This window comes from Octopus bimaculoides, chromosome 30 (genome assembly GCF_046866305.1).
Source record: "Octopus bimaculoides isolate indiv1 chromosome 30, ASM4686630v1, whole genome shotgun sequence".
Taxonomy (NCBI): Eukaryota; Metazoa; Mollusca; class Cephalopoda; order Octopoda; family Octopodidae; genus Octopus; species Octopus bimaculoides.
Window position 1 is genome coordinate 7,400,054 of NC_142957.1, and position 19,260 is coordinate 7,419,313.

General features: G+C 40.2%; 1 protein-coding gene and 1 pseudogene across 1 annotated transcript in view; one reads left to right on the forward strand and one right to left on the reverse strand.

The window, feature by feature from the left end:
- The window catches only part of LOC106868401 (putative ATP-dependent DNA helicase HFM1), a 59,412-nt gene extending 44,743 nt beyond the window's left edge, over positions 1–14,669 (reverse strand). The window contains exons 1-11 of the mRNA XM_089346221.1: positions 14,565–14,669; positions 12,827–12,883; positions 11,428–11,684; positions 9,822–9,846; positions 8,697–9,022; positions 8,076–8,135; positions 7,397–7,464; positions 5,967–6,102; positions 4,751–4,902; positions 3,903–3,983; positions 520–684 (exon numbers count right to left, since the gene is read on the reverse strand). Coding sequence (XP_089202347.1) covers positions 520–684; positions 3,903–3,983; positions 4,751–4,902; positions 5,967–6,102; positions 7,397–7,464; positions 8,076–8,135; positions 8,697–9,022; positions 9,822–9,846; positions 11,428–11,684; positions 12,827–12,855 — 1,299 coding nt within the window. The 5' untranslated portion in view covers positions 12,856–12,883; positions 14,565–14,669. The remainder of the gene's footprint in view (positions 1–519; positions 685–3,902; positions 3,984–4,750; positions 4,903–5,966; positions 6,103–7,396; positions 7,465–8,075; positions 8,136–8,696; positions 9,023–9,821; positions 9,847–11,427; positions 11,685–12,826; positions 12,884–14,564) is intronic.
- Positions 14,670–15,846: 1,177 nt separating this feature from the next.
- Positions 15,847–16,524, forward strand: LOC149130177 (uncharacterized; annotated as a pseudogene).
- Positions 16,525–19,260: the final 2,736 nt, after the last annotated feature.

The window sequence follows — 19,260 nt, forward strand, 5'->3', positions numbered from 1 at the left end:
TTCAACTACATAAATAGACAGGTAGGTGTGGTTGTATGGTAAGAAGTTTGGATTCCAACCAGACGGTTCCAGGTTCAGCCCCACTGTGTGATACCTCGAGCATGTATCTTCTACCATAGCCTTCGACTGACCAAAGCCTTGAGTGGATTCGGTAGATGGAAACTGAAAGAAGCCTGTCGTATATGTGTGTGTGTGTCTTTGTGTTTGTATTTTCTGCCCACGACCACTTGACAACTGGTATTGATGTGTTTAAGTCCCTGTAACATAGCGGTTCAGCAAAAGTGACAGATGGAATAAATACACACACACCCTGCCACATATACACACACAAACAACACATACATACAAATAGACATACATTTTTACAACCACACACCTATATACAATCACATATGCACATACAAGCACATACAAGCACACACACACACACACACACACACACATATACACACACATATACACACACATTCTTCTATTATATTAGGAAAAACAGTCTCTAAAATTGCCTGAAGATCTCACATCATTAAGGTTCTGTATGGTTGCAGAAACGGCCATGAACCGGATATTGTTCTTCTTCTCGCCGATGTCTTTCTCCATCCACTTAGAGGCCACATGGATGGTCTTCATCCGACTGATCACTGCTTCGATAGTTGACCCTCTGCCTGGATCATTTAAAGTGTGTATCTGAAAACAACAAATCCCATAGTTATCATTATTAACACTAGCTGTCCCCATGCCATCAAAACTGATGGCTAATTGTAGTATTTTGTATATAAATATGGATGGTAAATCAAATCAATACACTTGTCGATGTTATCTTATTTCTTTATTGCCCACAAGGGGGCTAAACATAGAGGGGACAAACAAGGACAGACAAAGGGATTAAGTCGATTACATCGACCGCAGTGCGCAACTGGTACTTAATTTATCGACCCCGAAAGGATGAAAGCCAAAGTTGACCTCGGCAGAATTTGAACTCAGAACGTAAAGACAGACGAAATACCTATTTCTTTACTGCCCACAAGGGGCTACACACAGAGGGGACAAACAAGGACAGACAAAGGGATTAAGTCGATTACATCGACCGCAGTGCGCAACTGGTACTTAATTTATCGACCCCGAAAGGATGAAAGCCAAAGTTGACCTCGGCAGAATTTGAACTCAGAACGTAAAGACAGACGAAATACCTATTTCTTTACTGCCCACAAGGGGCTACACACAGAGGGGACAAACAAGGACAGACAAAGGGATTAAGTCGATTACATCGACCGCAGTGCGCAACTGGTACTTAATTTATCGACCCCGAAAGGATGAAAGCCAAAGTTGACCTCGGCAGAATTTGAACTCAGAACGTAAAGACAGACGAAATACCTATTTCTTTACTGCCCACAAGGGGCTACACACAGAGGGGACAAACAAGGACAGTCAAACGGATTAAGTCGATTATATCGACCCCAGTGCGTAACTGGTACTTAATTTATCGACCTCGAAAGGATGAAAGCCAAAGTTGACCTCGGCAGAATTTGAACCCTGAACGTAAAGACAGATGAAATACCTATTTCTTTACTGCCCACAAGGGGCTACACACAGAGGGGACAAACAAGGACAGACAAACGGATTAAGTCGATTATATCGACCTCAGTGCGTAACTGGTACTTAATTTATCGACCCCGAAAGGATGAAAGGCAAAGTCGACCTCGGCGGAATTTGAACTCAGAACGCAGTGGCAGACGAAATACCGCTACGCATTTCGCCCGGTGTGCTAACGTTTCTGCCAGCTCGACGCCTTGTCCATGTTATCTAGTGGTTGTCTTTGGAGATGTGACATTGATCATCGTTTGTTACTAAAAGAACGCTGGTTCACACATACAAAACATTCACATACTTCCCTTGTACATGCGCACACTTGCCAAAGGTGCCACACAATGGGACTGAACCCAGAACTGTGGTTGGTAAGCAAGCTACTTACCACACAGCCACTCCTGCGTCTAGAAATAATCAGTAATATTATATATTCGTCAAGCTTGCAGAATTATTAGCACACTGGACAAAATGATTAGTGGCATTTCTTCTGGTTTGACATTCTGAGTTCAAATTCTGCCAAGGTAGACTTAGCCTTTCAGAGTTGATAAACAAAGTACCAGTACTGGGGCCATTGGGATTGACTTACCTCACTCTCCATAAATTACTGGCCTTGTGCCAAAGTTTGAAACCATTATTATTAATATTTCAGAGGCTTACTTGCTAGTAAGTGATCTGACCTGAGACTGTGAGTTGAAGCTAAAATATTTACACCATGGAAGACACATATTAGCTATTCAAAAAACACACAAAGACTGCTAGAATTTCACTTCATCAATCAACACTTAAACCAGCCATATCTGACCCACATATTCTACCTGTGTGGAGGCACAATGGCCCAGTGGTTAGGGCAGCGGACTCGCGGTCATAGGATCGCGGTTTCGATTCCCAGACCGGGCATTGTGAGTGTTTATTGAGCAAAAACACCTAAAAGCCCCACGAGGGTCCGGCAGGGGATGGTGGCGAACCCTGCTGTACTCTTCCACCACAACTTTCTCTCACTCTTACTTCCTGTTTCTGTTGTGCCTGTAATTCAAAGGGCCAGCCTTGTCACACTCTGTGTCACACTGAATATCCCCGAGAACTACGTTAAGGGTACACGTGTCTGTGGAGTGCCCAGTCACTTGCACGTTAATTTCACGAGAAGGCTGTTCTGTTGATCGGATCAACTGGAACCCTCGACGTCGTAAGCGAACGGAGTGCCAACATGCCAACATTCTACCTGTTATATATTCAAACCAGACAGGTCTGGCTTCCCGCAACTACCCAGCTATTTAATGCTAATAATAAGCAACTACATTATCAAAATCTCAAAGCAATGAGAAAATGCATGATTAATTCAAAACAATGTGATTAAATATGCATTCCATTTGACAGAGTAATCTAAATGCTTTAAGGCTAATCATAGATCTTCTGGATCAGGACTAGACAGAACCGTGTGAATATCAGAGCAAAAATGTGTCAACAGCCAAGGCTGAGAACATTCTCATATCATTAACATTAAGTCGTTAATAACTTATTAGCAAGCATTAACTTCCGCGTTCTTGGCACAAGGCCAGCAAGTTCAATTAGACTGACAACCCCAGGGCTCAACTGGTACTTATTTTTTTGACCTTCAAAAGGATGAAAGGCAAAGTCAACCTCAGTGGAATTTGAACTCAGAACACAAAGATAGATGAAATGCTGCTTAGCTAACTGTCAGATCATGTGATTTACCTCTGACTTGGGCCCACTGGCAGTGACATAACACCTATAGCAGATGATACCCGTCTGTCAACAATATAAGTACATGTGCTTTTATGCACCACGAGTCCTTATAAGAAGTTTTCTCAAGGTAAATAATGCAGTACTCTGTGTTCTAACACAACATCCATGTTAAGTTGTAAATATATATGTATGTATGTTGTTGTTGTTGGCACTCTGTCGCTTATGACGTCGAGGATTCCAGTTGATCCGATCAACGGAACAGCCTGCTCGTGAAATTAACGTGCAAGTGGCTGAGCACTCCACAGACACGTGTACCCTTAACGTAGTTCTCGGGGATATTCAGCGTGACACAGAGTGACAAGGCTGGCCCCTTTGAATTACAGGCACAACAGAAACAGGAAGTAAGAGTGAGAGAAAGTTGTGGTGAAAGAGTACAGCAGGGTTCGCCACCATCCCCTGTCAGAGCCTCGTGGAGCTTTAGGTGTTTTCGCTCAATAAAAACTCACAACGCCCGGTCTGGGAATTGAAACTGTGATCCTACGACCGCGAGTCCGCTGCCCTAACCACTGGGCCATTGCGCTTCCACTGTATGTATGTATATATAGGAGTCTTACTTCATCAATCATGAACAGCTTCAGATGTTGAGCAAGGGTGTTGTCACAATGCCAGCGCCGGGTCACACTGTCCCACTTTTCCTAAATGAAATATAGAAATATATTTATTTAACAGTATTTAACAAAATAGGTTTATTGTCAATTAAAAGATTTCGATTAAACAACATATATAAAATCAAATTGCCCATAAAAAGCTTTTTGCTGTCCACGGATCCCGTCCTTTCCTTGCAGACCCCCTGTGGTCCGCGGACCACAGTTTGAAAACCCCTGATCTATACCATTTGAGGCATATTTGTAGAAAATTTCATTAAAAAAATATCCATTTTTCTGGAAGTTATGAGACCACAAAATTGGGGGATGGGGTGGGGGCATACTTGTGTAGGTATGCTGAATATTCAGCCACATACCTTTATTTACATGACAAAGTGTACCCGTAATTCAAATGTCCAGCTTTGCCTCACTGACTGTGTTTTCTTAATTCTGCCTGAGAATTATGTTAAGTGTACACCTAATTGAATGAGAAACAATAGTTCAGTTCATCAGCTTGAACAGCTGGGACGCTATACATATATATATATATATATGCGCCATAAAGGTACCTTTTATGGCGAGAAACCCAGGGTAACCCGATAAACCAGTCTTCACCACAGTTTGAAAACCCCTGGTGTAGAGAGACACCAAGGATGTGACAAAGACACATCTGGAACACCTCGACCTTGTTCAGGTCCCATTTGAGGATGGTCCAGATCTCACAACAGTAGAGGAGATGCTGGGCTTTCTTCTGGACACCATCGAAGGGATGCAAACAACAACAACAACAGCAACAACAACAACAATAATCTACTTACAGGCGTTGTAATAATGACGTTTGCAGTCTGCAGGGCTGAGAAGTCATCGACATCAGTATCTCCGGTAAGTTCCAGACATTGAACTCCCAATTTACCCAGCTTTTTCTCCCAGTCTTCGTAACGTTCTGTACAAAGGGCTTTGATGGGAGCCACTGAAAGTGAAAAATCTTATGGATTGCTACTTTACTTGCACAAACACACATCATCATCATCATTATCTAAAGTTCATTTTCCATGCTGGTATGGGTTGGATTGTACGACATTTGATGGGATATAAGGTGCACATTTTTTTTTACCAAAATTGTCTCTAAAAATCACTCTGGGTCCTATATGTAATGGTGGGCCTATGCTACATGTTTTAATACACTAAAAACATTTTCCTCTGAATATGAACCGCTGATATTGGGGTGCATCTGATATACCTGTGCGTTTTTTTATGCCATCAAATATGGTATATTATATCTGTTCCGCTTCCAGTAGTTAAAGCGTTACATCTTTACCTAGTGGTACCAGTGTACAGCTAAGTAGACTGAGCTCTGACAGTGAAATACATTGAACACACACATATATTCTTTTTTTATTCTTTATTCTTTTTCTTGTTTCAGTCATTTGACTGCGGCCATGCTGGAGCACCGCCTTTAGTCGAATCAAATCAACCCCAGGTCTTATTCTTTGTAAGCCTAGTACTTATTCTATCGGTCTCTTTTTGCCGAACCGCTATGTTACGGGGACCTAAACACACCAGCATCGGTTGTCAAGCGATGTTGGAGGGACAAACACAGATACACAACATATACACACATACATATATATATATACATATATACGACGGGCTTCTTTCAGTTTCCGTCTACCAAATCCACTCACAAGGCTTTGGTCGGCCCGAGGCTATAGCAGAAGACACTTGCCCAAGGTGCCACGCAGTGAGACTGAACCCGGAACCATGTGGTTGGTAAGCAAGCTACTTACCACACAGCCACTCGCATATATACATGCAAAATGTCCCACAGAAAACAGTGCCAATAATAGGATTTGAAACTCCAACCCTGTGATTTGTAACATCTACCAGTTATGACTGCTTCACTCACTCTAAAATCAGCTACTGGCAGTTAAACATTGAACACACAAGATCCCACAGAAAACAGAGCCAACAATAGGATTTGAAACCCCAACACTATGATTCACAATACATGCTACTTATGACTGTTTCACTTACTGTAAACTGCTTTAAAGTTGTAGTTGTTCATTTCTTCAGCTTTGATAATGATCCTCACAATGGCAAGTTCAAATACCACCGTTTTCCCTGCTCCTGTTGGGGCACATACCACAATGGAATTATCAGTATACAAAGCCTGAAATAGAATGAAGTTTCATACATGATGTCACCCAATAAAATATTCTTTTCTACTCTAGACACAAGGCCTGACATTTTTGGGGGAGGAGGGCCAGTCGATTAGATCGACCCCCAGTATGCAACTGGTACTCAATTTATTGACCCTGAAAGGATGAAAGGCAAAGTTGACCTCGATGGAATATGAACTCAGAACATAAAGACAGACGAAAATTGCTGACCTTGTGCCAAAATTTGAAAAGATCATTATTGATCATTAAAGCAGCGAGGTGTAAAGATGGACATGGGCTGATTAGCAGACAGGAGTGCATCAACGGTGAAAGCAAAAATATGGCAGAATATTTGGTAAACAGCAAAGAAGATCTGCTAAAGTATGCTGCTAATGCAGAAGAATTTACCAGCAATAGAGTTGAGAGTGCTAATGAATTCTGATCACGAATAGCCAACGAGAGAAAATAAACTGTACTCCACATGAAATTACATGGTCTGTTCCACCGTGAAACTAACATATTAAAAGACCAGGAAGCATCCTGGAGGTGACCTAAAAAAAGAAGACTGAAAACCTAATCATCGCTGCCCAGGACCAGGCATTGAATACTAACTCAGCGAAAAAGGATATATATATACCACACAAGTGCAACGGACCTCTGCAGAATGTGTGGGAAGAGGGTCGAAAGCGTAACTCACATTGTTAGTGCTTGTGAAAGTTTTGTGCAGAAAGAGTACAAGCACAGACACAACAAGGTAGCCCAAAACCTTCACAGGAGTACCGGAAAAGATAATGGATGAAAAGGGGAAGGCAAAAATCCTCTGAGACTTTGACTTCCAAACAGACAAGGTGTTAGAGCACCAAAGGCCGGATGTAGTAGGAGGGACAATCAAGAGTGTCTAATAATCGATGTAGCAGTGCCAGGGGACCAACATATTATCATCAAAGAAAGAGAAAAGATTGATAAATATGGAGACCTGAGATATGGGATTGTCAAGATGTGGCAGCTATGAGAGTTAAACTTAAAGGTTGTCCCTGTTGTCATTGGAGCTTTGGGTTCAATACCACCCAACCTGAAGAAACACCTGGAAACTTTAGAAATACCCTACAATTTAGGTGCATTGCAAAAATCGGCATTACTTGGAACTGCATGGATATTGCATAAAGTACTGGTCTGTCTGAGGTCCTTGTTGTGACTTGACAGACATTACAAACCCCCAGTAGACACAATACCTTCAATCAGCAACATCACAATATTGGATACTGAGCATCTTAAATAATAATAATAATAATAATGTAAACTCACGTCATCAACAATTTTCGATTGTGTTGAATTGAAGTATTCGAAAGGGAATATGTCTCTAAATTTGGATGCTGGAATTTGAACCAGCTAAGGAAAACATCATCATCACCACCACCATCTTCGTATAATGGTGTAATTTCTCATGCTGAATACAATTTACTTTCAATATTTTTGACAAGATTTTGTATTTTAGAAGTTATTTCGTGTTAAAGTTTGCTTTTTTTATTTGCTTTTCGAGTGCCTCTTTGTACATTTGCCTTTTCACCACCCGTACAAAGAGGCGATCAAAAAGCAAAAAAAAAAAGTGTGTAATATGCAACACAGGTAGTAAATAAAGATAAAATAGAACAGAGTGGTGACATTTAGTAGAGATGACCCAAAAGTTGTTGCTCTTCGATAACTATTGCATACAGGAGTGGATTTCTTCAGCTGAATACACATCGTTGGTTGGTTAAAATTACCTAAATATGGCAACTTTAACAAAAAAATAACTTCTAAATTACAAATTCTAGTCAAAAATGTTGAAAGCAAACCGTGTTCAGTGTGAGAAATTACACCAGTATATGAAGTTTCAAACTGTTTAGTTAAAAAAAAAAAAAAAGCAATTAAAAAATCTGTTACTGAAACTGAAGGGATCCCAACAATATCAACAACAACAGCAACAACATAGTAGAAAGGATACGTATTTCCATCACAGATTTCAGCATATTCAACTTGGGAAGAGGAACAGAAGATGTTGGCACTGTAAAGACAGAGAGAGAGGGTTCAATACCAGCAAAAGCTGTAGTAACAACTTACACTACAAACATGGCGGTAAGAAACTCCCAAGGGAGCTGGACAGCAGAGGGGCTTCAGAAAAGAACCCCACCTCAACTCGGGCAAGTGTCTTAACCCTTAACTTCTTACACTTTAACCGGGGCCAGGCCACATCAAGGTATTGACTCTTGTATGCCCTTCTGCTGACATTTTTTAACCACTTGGATATTTGTGAATTTGATAAGACCAAATCATGTCATCTACTGGAGTGTCGACCATTTTGAAAGGAGAGGGCAAGTTGATTACATCAATCCCCAGTGCTCAACTGGTATTTATTTCATCAACCCTGACCAGTCAGCCACACCAAATTGTCAGCAGTGAAAACAGCAGCACCCTATTGTCCCTTTCCATCCTTTCTCTACCAAAGGAAGGTGGTACATCGTACTAAATACCACCAGGCACTTTGTCCAATGAGCTAGCACTACTACCAACCCAACCAAAGAATAAATTAGAATGAAGAATATCCAAAACTGAAAGAATTATTTACCTTCTTGCTCAAACACGGGGTCTTCATGTGGTGCTAATGATAATCCCAAACTGACATCTTTGAAAATATCAAGTGCACCACCACCACCAATACCACCACCACCACCACCACCTCCACATTCACGGCCACTGTCATCATCATTATCATCAATAACAATTGTAACACCATCAGTAAAAGTAGTAGCAGTAGCATTAGTGTTGGTGGTTGTGTTGTAGTCTTGTGTTGACAACAGGCTTTCAGTCTTGTCATGGAATAATCCACCAACCGTCTCCTGAGATTTAAAAGGATTAACAAATATCTTTCGACGAGGGACTGTTTTGAATTGTCTGAAATATTTGAGATGTAAATTAGACAGCATGTAGTAAAGACAATCACATACACTCACACACACATACATACATACACTTAGATAGACATACACAGACATTTACATAATGAATGTCAAACACACACACACACACACACACACACACTGAAAGACACATATATACTCATGTACAAAATGTGTTGTTGTTGTTGTTGTCATTATTGTTGTATAACATGTCCTCTATTATCTTGTACATAATGAACGCGCAAACATGTTGATGGGGGGCAGTTTATCTCATCCCCCTCCAACTTTTAGTTGATGCAATTGAAATAACTGCATTATTTATGGGATGACTCAATATATATATATGTATGTATGTGTGTTTCTTTGTGTCAGTGTTTGTCCCCCACCACTGATTGACAACTGGTGATGGTGTGTTTACGTCCCCGTAATCTAGCAGTCCAGCAAAAACGACCGATAGAATAAATACCATGCTTCAAAACAAGTACTGGAGTCGATTAGTTCAACTAAAATCCCTCAAGGCAGTGCCCCAGCATGGCTGCAGTCTAATGACAAACAAGTAAAAGATTAAAAAGAATGCCCATATATACTAATACACATGCATACACAAACACACAAATGCATACATAACCACACACATATACAAACTTACATGTGCACAAATACACACATATACTAATACACAAAGACACTTACATACACAAATCTACACATACACATGCACTCACACACACACACACTGCTACATATGCCCTATTTAACAAGAGGAAGAAATATGGAGTTGGAAGTTTACTTACATCTCATCTTTCTTTGATGCAACATCTACAAAAGTAAGATTGGTTTATTTAATTAATCAGGATGAAATTAATGAATTAGCAACAACAAAACAATAGTAACTAGCAAGACACATAAGATAATATAGTCCTAGATACACTATGTCTGAATAAAAGAGAGGATGGTCATAGCTGGAGCACCTTTGGACATAGGTCTGCTGGATCAGGACTGACCTGGGGCTAAACAACCACAACAAGGAAGGACACATTAGATAATGTAGTCCTAGATACACAATGCCTGAATAAAAGAGGGGATGGTCATAGGTCTGCTGGATCAGAAATTACTTGGTGCCAAACAACAGCAACGATGAAAGACTCATTAGATAATGTAGTCCGAGATACATTATGCCTGAATGAAAGATGGGATGGTCACAAGTGGAACGCATTTGATCATAGAGTTGTTGAAACAAGACTAATCTGGGGCTAAACAAGGACGGACACATTAGACAATGTAATCTTAGATACACAGTGCCTGAATAAAAGACAGGATGGTTATAGGTCTGTTGGATTAGAAATTACTTGCTGCTAAACAACAACAAGAACAAAAATCACATTAAATAATGTAGTCCTAGATACATTATGTCTGAATAAAAGATGGGATGGTCACGAGTGGAACACATTTTATCATAGTTATCTAAGTTGAAGAATGATCTAGTACAAAATAGCAGCAACAAGGAAAGACATTAAATAATGTAGTCCTAGATACATTATGTCGGAATAAAAGGCATGATGGTCACAGCTGGAACACCTTTAATCATAGGTCTGTTGCTTGAGGACTGATCTAGTACAATATAGTAGCAATGTGGACGGACTCATTGGATGCATTATCTCAAATTTGGTAGACAGAAACTAGAAGAAGCCTGTCGTACATGTGTGTATGTGTGTCTAACTTTGCCCCCCCCCCGCCACCACTGTTTAACAGTGTTGGTTTGTTTACATCTCCACCAACAAAGCACTTTGGCAAAAGAGACTGATAGAAAAAGTACCAGGCTTAAATGAAAAAATAAGTACTGGAGTCAATTCATTCAACTGAAAAATTCTTCAAGGTGGTACCCCAGCATGGCCACAGTCTAAAGACAGAAACAAATAAATGATAAAAGAATATAAGGAGTGGCTGTGTGGTAAGTAGCTTGCTTACCAACCACATGGTTCCGGGTTCAGTCCCACTGCGTGGCACCTTGGGCAAGTGTCTTCTACTATAGCAACGGGCCGACCAAAGCCTTGTGAGTGGATTTGGTAGACGGAAACTGAAAGAAGCCCGTCGTATATATGTATATATATGCATATGTATGTGTGTATGTGTTTGTGTGTCTGTGTTTGTGTGTATGTGTTTGTGTGTATGTGTTTGTGTGTCTGTGTTTGTCCCCCCAACATCGCTTGACAACCGATGGTGGTGTGTTTATGTCCCCATAACTTAGCGGTTCGGCAAAAGACACCGATAGAATAAGTACTAGGCTTGTAAAGAATAAGTCCTGGGGCTCGATTTGCTCGACTAAAGGCGGTGCTCCAGCATGGCCGCAGTCAAATGACTGGAACAAGTAAAAGAGTATATATATATATATATATTTACCACGAGGCATTTTCGGCTGATAACGCTGGGAATCTTTAGCTTGGGTAGTCTTATTAGTAGATTTAACTTGGCTCTTTTTAAATTGAGGTTTCTTAACTCGGGTATTTTTAATCTGGCTCAACGATGGTAAGGACATCTGAGAGATTTTAAAATTAAAGTCTTCGTTGTTCACAGAATCCAACTTGAACAGGTCATCGATGGATGGTGCAACTGGAATCGTGCTTCGCTTCCCTGCATCTTTTGCTGAGAATTCACACCTTAAAAGATAAACAATGCTCACAAAAATAATACTGCGTGACAAAATTTTTATTATTATTAAATACAGAAATAGCGCAGGAGTGGCTGTGTGCTAAGTAGCTCGCTTACCAACCACATCGTTCTGGGTTCAGTCCCACTGCGTGGCACCTTGGGCAAGTGTCTTCTACTATAGCCTCGGGCCGACCGAAGCCTTTTTGAGTGGATTTGGTAGACGGAAACTGAAAGAAGCCCGTCGTATATATGTATATATATGTATGTGTTTGTGTGTATGTGCTTGTCCCCCCAACTTCGCTTGACGACCGATGCTGGTGTGTTTGCGTCCCCGTAACTTGGCGGTTCGGCAAAAAGAGACCGATAGAATAAGTACTAGGCTTACAAAGAATAAGTCCTGGGGGTCGAGTTGCTCGACTAAAGGCGGTGCCCCAGCATGGCCACAGTCAAATGACTGAAACAAGTAAAAGAGTAAAAGAGTAAATAAATTTATTTCTCAAACGCGTGATAATGCTATAAATAGCGTGATCAGGATAAATTATCCATTTATTGCAGAAAAATACGTTACTGGCCAGCCATCTTACAATACATCTCAACGCTTCTAAAAAAGAACAAACTTCGTTTGTTTATTTTCATCGTAAAGTTGAATTTATTATTATTATTTTTTTTTGTTTATGGTCAGTAAGTGTCATTTCCTATTTGCTTCTATCGGGAAGTGTATATATATATAAAGTGCATTGAGTAATCATCGGATTCCAATTTCTTTCACTTTTCAGTTAGTAGCAAATGAAAGACTATCTTTCCATACAGACACAACATAGGCTACACTTTCAGGTTTTTGGGATACAGTTTTCAGAAATAACCCAATAGGTTTTACTATTAATTCCATGAAATATTCATGGGTCTTGCTAGTAATAATAAATCAGTTATGTATAATTCTGAAAATGTTGCCATCATCATCATCATTTAATGCCTGTCTTCGGTGCTGGTATGGATCGGACAGTCTGACAGGAGCTGGTAAGGTCAGGGTCCGCACCAGGCTTGTTGTCTGTTCTGGCATGGTTTCTACGGTTGGATGCCTTTCCTAAAGCCAAAGACAACCCCCACCCACCCATCCAAATGATGCCCTGACTGAGAATTGAAACCATACCTCTCAGATCTAAACTTGAAAATGTCCATAGTGACTTCTTTCTGCAAGATGGTAACACTACAACAAAAAAAAAAAAGCAAAGAAAACATTTGAAATATTTATATATCTGGTTAACTCTTGTGACACATTACATCACTCTCTTAGAAATAACAGTTAAATCTCACTCAGATTACATCCTACTGTAGGATGTAATCTGAGTGAGATTTAACTATTATTGACTGGTAACGAGAAATGGGTTCTCTATAAAACCCTTACTAGGGAATAATGATATAATTAAACAGGGAATAACACTCTTGACACCGGCAAAAATTATTGTTTACAAAAACAGCAGTAACTGTATTCAGCTGAATAGACGTCAGTGATTGGTTGAAATTACAGAAATACGACAACTTTAACATGAAATAACTTATTAAGAAGAAATTTTTGTTAAGAAGGCTAAGAGAAAAAGATGTTTTATATGACACATTCTACCAGTATCCCAAGTTTGAAAGTGGTTCGTTAAGAAAACAAGTGGTGCCCGTCAATTCAGAAAGATCCCAAACGTGTTACATGAGATTTTGGTACAGATTTCTGCACCCCACCCCACACCGACTTTGGATGATCATAACTTTCAGAAAAATGGATATTTTTTAATGAAATTTTCTACGAATATGTTATATCGTGTAGATTCCGAATATACAAAATTTTGGAGGGGAAAGTGTTTTAGGAGGGGTTGGGGTGGGGGATTTCGGAAAATTCACCGGAGTCCACTTCAATTCATCTTCACTTTCAAGAAAATGGATATTTTTAAATAAAATTCTCTAGAAATATACCTCGGACTATGTAGATTCCGAGGACAGAAAATTTTTTTGGGGGGGGGGGGGGGAACAACTGGGGGTTATTTTTGAGAACCGTTCCCCACTCGCGGGTGTTTCTGAACAAGTCCATATTTGTAGAGAATTTCATTAAAAAATATCCACGCAGGAGTGGCTGTGTGGTAAGTAGCTTGCTTACCAACCACATGGTTCTGGGTTCAGTCCCACTGCGTGACACCTTGGGCAAATGTCTTCTAATATAGCCTCGGGCTGACCAAAGCCTTGTGAGTGGATTTGGTAGACGGAAACTGAAAGAAGTCCGTCGTATATATGTATATATGTATGTGTGTATATGTTTGTGTATCTGTGTTTGTCCCCCCCCCCCAACATCGTTTGACAACCGATGCATATATATATATATATATATATATGTGTGTATGTATGTGTGTCTGTGTTTGTCCCCCCACCATCGCTTAACAACCGATGCTGGTGTGTTTACGTCCCCGTAACTTAGCGGCTCGGCAAAAGGCACAGATAGAATAAGTACTAGGCTTACAAAGAATAAGTCCTGGGGTCGATTTGCTCGACTAAAGGCGGTGCTCCAGCATGGCCGCAGTCAAATGACTGAAACAAGTAAAAGAGTAAGAGAGTAAGAGAGTATCTGATGGACAAGGGGCTTTCAGTCTTTAGACCCTCACTTATGTTCACATTAGGACAGCTCTCTCACTTTTAGTAGCCTTTCATATTTGCAAGACGTTTGTTTTCACTTTTAGACAGGTCTACTCTGTCATGGCAGGTTCGTGGCTAAGAAACATAAACAACGCTTTGCACTCTTTGTCTTGTCATAACTGGGATTCTATAAAGAGTTAACGGTTATAAATGAAGGAAAAATCTTTCATGAACAATAGAGAAAGTTTTGAAGAAGTCGTATTGTTTCGTTTTACCTGAGTAAAATGGATATTCTGTATCAATGTCTCCACAACGTTACAACATAAAAAATGGAGACAGAAGGACGATTCGGTGAACAAGCAGACGACTTCTGATGTTAGAGATGAAAGAGGAAGGAGGAGGAGGAGGAGGAGAAGGGATAGATAGATAAAGAGAGAGGGACATGAGACAGAGAGAGGGGCAGTGCAGGAAGAGAGATGGAGCGCAAAAGCTAGAGAAAGGAGAGGGTAGAAAAGGGAAGGACAAAATGATGGACAAAACTTTGCAAAGTTTCGTAAAAACAAAATTAAAATGCAACATAAACACAACGAAATATTTGTGTTTCGAAAATCAATCAAGAGAAACTCTTTGGAATCAAATAGGGGAGAAATAGATAAAATAATTTTCGAAAATCCTTTATTCTGTTTTGTTCATTTTGGCGATTTCTTTTTCGAAATAAGCACGTAAAATGGCCAACAAACAGCAGAAGTGTTATTATGTGTATAATGTTTAGCCACTGTTAACTTTCGATTCAACAGCTTCGAATTTGGCGAAAAAAATGTCTGTTGTGCGTAAATATGTATTTGTGTGTGTGTGTGTGTGTGTGTGTGTATGTATCTATCTCTGTTTCCCCCCTTTTACATTGACTGTGATACACGATCCCTATTGATCGGCTTTCCCCATGGTTTTTTTTTTCACGATCCCTTTTGATCGAAATTCTACCCTCCTCCTTCCTTTCCCCACCCCCACAAAGAAAACCTCTACATTGTACTTTGTCCACTTTCTGTATTTAGCCCTGTGTGGCCATAATAAAAAGATATCTATCTGTTTTTTATTCTTTTATTTGTTTCAATCATTTGACTGCGGCCATGCTGGAGCACCGCCATATATTCCACTCATGCAGTCTTTAATGAAATAACGAATGAACGAAACTTAAATTCTCAACTTATCAATTTCTGACCATCATTCCATTCCCCATCTCGGTTATTCATCTCCCACCCACAACGCGTCACCTATCAGGATAGTGTCACTATTTTCAAAGTTTAATAAGAAGGCTTTACATTATAGGCAATATTTCCATGAATTTAGAACAGCCTAGTAACAAATGTTAAACTAAAACGTGTGTGATTTCTATAAACAAAATATGGTTATAAGATACTGTGATCAAATGTCCTGCCTCCTTCCTACCTGGGGATGATGGCACACTGACTGGACCCCAAGACTTGCATGAGGCAACACGCCGTCCTAGCCTGTTCTTAGCTCAGAAGACATCACACCTTTGATATTCTCGCCCAGGCTATGGTGGACACCCATTACAAGTTCCATCTACAAGACAAGGTGACTAGGACCACAACGCACAACGGCAAAAATTTTGCCAAGGCATTTATGCAGTTTGGTACAGAAGTTGAACTCTTGTCAGACATTACTGAGGCTGCTGCCGATCCAGATGTAGAGGGCGTTGTGGATGTGAATCTGGACATGAATCCCGAGGCTGGGGATGTGGATGAAGTTGAGTACATCTCTGTTGATGCCGTCCTTGATGAGTCCAACAGCCTGGGCCTCAACCTGCCGGTGTACACGAAGTGCGCAGCCCACACCTTCAACTTGGTAGCCAGTGTGGATGCCGACAAGGCTCTTGACAGCGCTTCGTTCAAGTTCGCCTACAGGAAGGCCATGTCCAAGGCATAGCCGCTGCAGCACGGTGGCAGCAGACAGCATTTTGGATGCATTGAAGAGAGGCTGGTGGTCCCCAACAGTACCAAATGGAATTCTACCTATGACTCTGTTGTTGTCCTCAACAACTTGCTGGAGAAGAATAGAGGAGCTGTCCACAGGGTGATGACACAGCTGTAGCTACAGACCTTCACTGACTCTGATGTCGGCTTCCTGACGGAGTACGCCCATGTAATGTCTAATGTTGCCATAAAATCCAGTGGGCAGACTAAGTCTACCACGGGAGCCTTCTGCCAACTGTAGCAGCTACTGTCATGAAGTTGAAGGAGGTTAAGTTCAAACATCTCCTGTACTGTATTCCTCTAGTAGACGCAATACTGGCAGGCATCACGAAAAGGTTTTGGGCTCCTCCTAGAAGACCTGGACCGCCAACTGACCGCTGCCTTCCACCTCAAGTTTCGCCTGTTTAGGCTGGAGCAGTGTAATAACAGCTGGTTAGCAGAGTGACGAACGCCATGGAGACCATCATAGAGGCAGCTCTAATGGAGACCAATGAGGAGGGTAGCAGCACCACCAGAAATAAAAATGAGGGATCTTTTTTAAAACGGGGGCCACATTTTTCCTTAACGAAACACTTTGAAACTTGGAACACTGGTAGAATGTGTCATATAAAACATCTTTTTCTCTTAGTCTTCTTAAAAACAAAAGAAATCCATAAGTTAATCCATGTTAAAGTTGTCGTATTTCTGTAATTTCAACCAATCACTGACGTCCATTCAGCCGATATACATTAAGTGCCGACTACATAAACAAACGATTCTAAAACAATTAACCCTAACCCTAACCCTAACCCTAGGGTTAGGGTTAGGGTTAAAGCAAATTTAGAATGAAAAAAGCAAATAAAACGAAGGTATGGAGATTAAATACGCTTTACACCGCTTAATCAGCCAAAGGAGTAAATGTAAACAACTGAATACTTGTCAGTGATTGGTTGAAATTATCGAAATAAGACAATTTTTTACATGAAATAAATTCGAATACAAAAATATTTTTCTGTTCTATAACACAAAATAGATAAGTACACGAAGTTTGAAAGTCTTTCCGTACCAAAAACACTACGTAAAACATTAATGAAAAATGTGGCCCCCGTTTTAAAATAGATCCAAAATGAGGAAGATGATTTCTTCAGCAACATCACTCAGTTCCGGGAGATCAGGAGCCACAGGTCACTGATGTTCAAGGCGCAGAACTTGGTGAAGACCTGGCTGGAGACCGTCTCAATGGAGGTCCTGAATGAAGTCGCCTTTTTGGGTGAGCATGTCTTGATCGACCTGTTCACCAAGTATAACAATACCATCCCATCTAGTGCTGCAGTTGAGCACCTATTCTCTATAGGCAAAGATATTTTGAAGGCCAAGAGAGCCACCCTTTCAGATGGTAACTTTGAGAGACTGATATTTACGAAGGGCAACCAGCATCACGTCGCGTGGCGACAGAGAAGGCCCAGCCAGAGTAGTACACCTTGATCAACATCTGATTTTGGCATGATACCTATGTTATACTATACTGTTATAAGTCATTCAATACTTTTTGTACTGTAAATAAAGTGTATGTTGACTGAAAAACTAATGTTTAATTTCATTTGTTCATTTAATTATTTGCACATACCTTGATCATTATCTGATCATGGTATGCTATACAATTTTTGGAAAGCTCTATGTCTAAGCTATAATATGAAAATTTTAGCTCTTTAAGTCTGTTTTTAAGGGTTTTAGAGCCCCCCCCCAAAAAACCGTATCATTTGATAAAAATTAGCGGTTATCAATCAGAGTTAGCTTCTGCTGGTTTTTTAACCTGTTTAGCGGTTTAGCTTTTGCGAAGCTAACGTTTTGGTTAGCTGTGCCCACCACTGTATATATATATGTATGTATGTGCGTGTGTGTGTTTATATATATATATATATATATATATATATATATATATATATATATATAATTATTACAAATTAAAAGGGTAAAGGATTATCAATTTATTAATTAATAAATCAATTAACAATTAATAATTTTTACCAAGCCCATCGGTATGAAAGCACCATTATTGGTGGAGAACTTATTTAAAAGCTCATATATATTTATAAACATAACTAAGGGATCAGCAAATATTTGCTGATCCCTTAGTTATGTTTATATATATATATATATATATATATATATATATAGAGAGAGAGAGACAGACAGAGAGACAGAGAGATACATACATACACACATCGCACGTGTGCATTGATTGCCACCTCTTTACAGAAGGCAATCTCTTCAGTTTTGTATCGAGCAGCTGTGAGCATGCATGTGGCTCTTCAGGCCTGCTTTAGTTTTGCAAGTTTCGCTGCAAATGTGACAAACAAAAGACTTGGCCTTACTGTTGACAATTAACCAGGTCTTTGTGCAATCTGATATGACTTTTCAGACCCGCTGCAGATTCACATACTTTGCCCCACTAATCGACAGAAAATACTTGGAGGCCGTTGAAGAAAGATCTGTGCTTAATTAGCCTGTAATTGTTTGCCATCACGAGACAATGTAGTTCTTATTACAAGTCCGGTTCTGGACGAACCAATCCTATTGCAGAAGTGTCTGGAATTTAAGTCAAGTGCCTGTTTTCAAAGTGCTCATTTCAAGAGGAAGTATTTGATTTTATGTGCTTCAAATTCTTTAGAACAGTTACAGATCACAACTTTACAAACCGATTAATTTTTCGTCATCTGCTCCTTGTCTTCAACATCCAGACTCAGAGCCTAAAGGTTGTTTTTCGACAGCATCCCTAAAACGTTTCTTAGGTTTACATTACAGATGTTCACCACGTTGCAACTCCCTATAAAACAACTGCTCAGGAAACCTGTCGTTCTGCATCCAAGTAAGATGCCCAGCCCAACGCATTTGATTGCATATAAGGAGCATCTCAATACCAGATGTGTTGGCCCTCTGAAGAACAGCAGTGTCTGGTGCTGGAGACTGCTGTTTGACATTTAAAATACTCCTAAGT